The 4,656-nt window shown below is 30.0% G+C and overlaps 1 protein-coding gene across 1 annotated transcript; it reads left to right on the top strand.

The window, feature by feature from the left end:
- The first annotated feature begins 3,093 nt into the window (after positions 1-3,093).
- LOC136078519 (uncharacterized) lies at positions 3,094-3,813 on the top strand. The gene has a single exon (XM_065794292.1). The coding sequence runs from the start codon at positions 3,094-3,096 to the stop codon at positions 3,811-3,813; it is 720 nt and encodes a 239-aa protein (XP_065650364.1).
- Positions 3,814-4,656: the final 843 nt, after the last annotated feature.

Genomic DNA, 4,656 nt, shown 5'->3' with positions numbered 1-4,656 from the left:
TAAAAACTATTTGAAGTACTGAAAGGGGGCTTAGACCAATCAAAAACACCAGCTTTCGCATGTACAACAGTTTTCATGAAATGGTCAAATGTACCCAGTAAAGAAGTACCCAGTTATGAAGAACCTATAAAAATATCAGTAATTTTTAGTTGTAATAATTTTTAATATTAATATGTTCACATGTTAAAAATATCGAATAATGTGAACACTATGACAAGATAAAAAACAAATTTGAAAAAAAGATTTTTTTTTTGGTTTTTATATAAATGCCTACCAAGAGCACAAACTGTTTAAATTAACATTTTTTCTATTGGAAACTTATTGAAAGAGTTATTCTTTTACATACTCTTTAAGCAAGGTTTCCATATCATCCATGAATTTTATGCCAGCACAGCCCATTTTTTTGAGTTTGTTTTTCTGCAGATGCAGATCTTTGCCAACTATTATGAACTAATTTTTTTGTTGTGCAAATGTTAATTCATCGGTTTCAAGTGCTTTAGCAATTATCAGTTATACAACCTTTTATATTTGCAGAAATAGCAATAGCAAATAGTAAAAATTTCAAATAAGTCAAATTCAGTAATCTTTTATTAAACTAAAGATATAAATATTTTTGTTGATTTATTATCTAATAGCTTTTTAAACAAAATGATTTAAACTTAAAATAATATAATTCAAAATATAAACAAGCTTACGTGATTAGTAAAAATATTAAATTATTACTATATATACCACAAAGCCCGCAGTTTTGATTTTAACTCTTGCAATTCGTTCATTTTAAAACAGATTTTAATGGTGCAATACTTTTTTTTTTATTAATGGTTGTACTAACTAGATTAAATTTGGTCCAAAAAAAAAGTTCAATAAAAAAGAGGACAAGGAGGGTGGTGGAGGTATTGGTCAAAAATTGGTCTTAATCCTTTTTTCTATTTCTAAACATAAATTTTTACTAAACACATCTTCCCCTTTTTAGAATATGTGCAAAATAATGTAAAACTATTTGCATTAATATTTTTAATATACTTTACAAAAATTTAAACTAAAGGGGTATGGTCATACTTTTACTCTTTTGTTTAAAAGTGCTAAGTTTGAACAATTTGGTTAAAGAGCATTTCATTCATCTCTGTCATAGGAGTTTGAAAATATATGGGTTTACTAGTGCCAACTTAGCACTTTTTGAGATTAATTATTTTTTCTGATAAAAAATAAAGTTAAAAAACACATTTTGCTAAATTATAGTTGTTTTATACTACGTGTAAATGCAATCATCTATGAAGTTCACATTTATGAATCATCTATGAAGTTCACATTTATGAATCATCTATGAAGTTAACATTCACATTTCCATAAATTGCAGTAAAATATTGTTTCTACATACAATTATCACATTAGCACTGCTTATATAGTGACATTTTTTCATATATAATGCCAAAAATGACTGTTATGTATCATTTATACCTATTACCTTTCTTTTGCAACGAATTTACGTTATTAACTTGTATATTTTCTGAACAAATCGTGCTTTTGAATTAATTTTTTTTTTAATAAACTGAAAATTTATTTGGCTTTCAATAACAACTAACTTAAATTTATTTTTGTAACATTGATTTTTGAGGTAAGTTAAGCAGCTTTGAAAAAAATAAAAATTAAACTTTCGAACACAAACAAACAACTTTGATAAAAAATAATTTAAGATACATTATTTATACATACTTTTAAAACTAATAATTTTTAAATCGGGCTTCAAAGTTTAAGATAATTGTATAAAATATTTTTATATTTAATGACGCTTTATTACTATTTAATTTTTTCTCTTCTCATATTTACGTCATTAAAGTGTCAATAAAAAGTTTATAAACAAAACACACGTTTAGTGTAGACCAGGGTCAAAAGTAACAGGGGTCGGTTGTATCAATGTGAATGTTTATAGATAGGACGCCGCCATATTAGGATGATTTTTACCTACAATCGGTGTCCACTTTTGCTTTAGTTTGTTTGCCACCGGCGCACGAGTCGTTTGCGTATTCTGTGGTGCATGGTGTTTTTTTTTGTGCAAAACTAACATTTTTACACCGTTTTGGAAGACAATAATATAATTTCTGTATCAGGTGAGAAAGGAAAACATTCTGTTTTGGTAATTTCAAAACACTGTTATTTTTACGTAATTTAGTGTGAATTTATATTATCTTTACCACGATAAAATAAAAAAAATATAATGTCAAACGAAAATGAACCTACCGGGGCGGTTATATCAATGAACGACACAAAATCCCGGGGTCAATTGAACCAATACAACCGACCCCAGGATATCATTTTTAATATTTGTTATAATTTATTTGCATTCGAGCTGACAAAATAAATATTTTTTATGTTTGTAGTGGTTCGTACCTCTGTATTTTACTTGTAGGTAACGAAGTATACAGGTTTCATATTTTAGGTTTTTCATATAATATTTTGTAAATGTTGACAAGAGCACAGAAAATGTCAAAAAAAACTTATTGAATACATATTAAATTCATTGTCATAAACTAATATGAATTTTTTCTACTTCAGAATGCTCCGAAACCGCATAAAAAAAACAGGTAGGGGTAGCCAACCCCAATCTTCGTACGAATCTGCCTAAAATGATGTAGTCAAAAAGGGAGCTTGCACAAAAGCAAGGTTTGTGCTATGCGTCATTACGAAGGTATATATTAAAAAGAAAAACATCAAACGAACCTGTAAATGTTGGTTACCAAGCATGGAACAAAGTTTTTACTGCTGACCACGAAATTTCTATGAAGAAATATATAATGAAGGCAGCTGATATATATTACGGATTTTCGCCGCGGGAAATAAGAAGACTGTCATATGAAATGGCATCTATACATGAGCTCAATATGCCGTTACAATGGAAAAATAACAAATGCGTGGGGGAAGATTGGTTCAGCAGTTTCATAAAACGACATCCGGAATTCTCAATAAGATGCGCCCAACTCACTAGCTTAGCAAGGGCTACAAGCTTCAATGAAGCAAATGTGAATTTATTCTTTGAAAATTACGAAAAGGTTCTAGACAAACACAAATTTGAACCAAAAGACATATACAACGAAGATGAAACCGGTGTCACGACGGTACAGAAACTGTAATGTAACTTCTACCGAACGCGGAAATCTGGTTACCGTTGCATGTGCAGTGAATTCTATAGGAAATTATATATCCCCAATGTTTTTATTTCCTCGGATTAGATATCAGGATCACTTTGTCAGAGACGGTCCAGTGGGAAGCATTGGTGCTGGCAACAGCAGTGGCTGGATGCAGGAAGATGATTTCCTGATATTTTCGAAGCACTTTCAAAAGTACACATCGTCATCAAAAGACAGAAAAATTCTCCTCTTTTTGGATAATCATTCGTCACATATTTTAATTCGGGCATTGGATTATTGTAGTGAAAATGGAATAGTAGTTTTATCTTTCCCACCTCATTGCTCACACAAATTGCAGCCTTTGGACCGTTCTGTATATGACCCATTCAAAAAAGTTGTTTACTCCACCAGTGATGCTTGGATGCGAAATAATCCAGGTAAAACCATGACCATACATAACATACCATCTATTGTTCAAACGGCTTTACCAATAGCATTCACGTCTTCTAATATTCAAGCTGGGTTTAGGTGTACCGGTATTTATCCATATAATAGACAAGTTTTTATAGACTTAGATTTTGCGCTATCATTTGTTACGGACAGACCAATGCCAGAGTATAGACCAATTCTAGAAAACAGACCAGTTACAGAAAACAGTCCATTGATAAACAATAGACAAATATCATAAGTGACACCATTGTCAGAAAACAGGCTACAAAATTTTGCAGATCCAATACCGTCCACGTCAACAGTTTTTAATCCTGAAAGCGTTTGCCCATTCTTGAAAGCTCCACCTTGAAAGGAAAGCACAAGAGGAAAAAAGAAAAGAAAGTCGGCTGTGTACACAGATACACCCGAAAAGGAAAAAATCAGAATGGAAAACCGTGAAAAGGTCATGAAAATGGATAAAACAAAATAAAACATGCAGCTAAAAAAAGAAAAGTAAGGAAAAATATAGACAGCGATGACGATAGCGACAAATGTTTGTGCCTAATTTGTTTGACGCCTTTTTATAAAAGTAAACCTAACGAAAAATGGGTTCAGTGCATGGACTAAAAAAATTGGGCACATGAGGATTGTGCACATCAAACCGATTATTATGTTTGCAAAAACTGTGAAACTGAATAAAAGTTTGTTACTTTATGTAATTTTGATGAGAAGTTCCTAAATATTTTTTATGTTACGGGATCATTGTGATTTATTATTGTTAATTTATTAAGTAATGTAGTAGAGCCAATTTTAATGTTAATCTTTATTCTTAAATTATAGGTTTCGAAGTCTTTTTTTGTTTTTGTAATTGAATGTATATTTTTTTTATTACCTTTTTTGATAATTTTTGAGATATTGTTTTTCATTTGTAAATGTCATAAGAGAGAGTCACAGTTTATTTTTTGGATACAAAAATACATAAATAGGTTAAGTGTCTCGTTTTTTTTTTATTTTCTTCATAATATTTTTACATCTCAAAATATTTTTGCAAATTGTTAAGTGAAATAGTTCACATTTATATAATTTTTAGAATTTAGATTTT

Source organism: Hydra vulgaris, chromosome 03, assembly GCF_038396675.1.
Source record: "Hydra vulgaris chromosome 03, alternate assembly HydraT2T_AEP".
Taxonomy (NCBI): Eukaryota; Metazoa; Cnidaria; class Hydrozoa; order Anthoathecata; family Hydridae; genus Hydra; species Hydra vulgaris.
The sequence above is the reverse complement of the archived record's forward strand: the minus strand, read 5'-3'. Positions and strand labels throughout refer to the sequence as shown.

Excerpts from the sequence above, each read along its gene's own strand:
- LOC136078519 (XM_065794292.1), top strand. The coding sequence starts at position 3,094 with ATGAAACCGGTGTCACGACGGTACAGAAACTGTAATGTAACTTCTACC.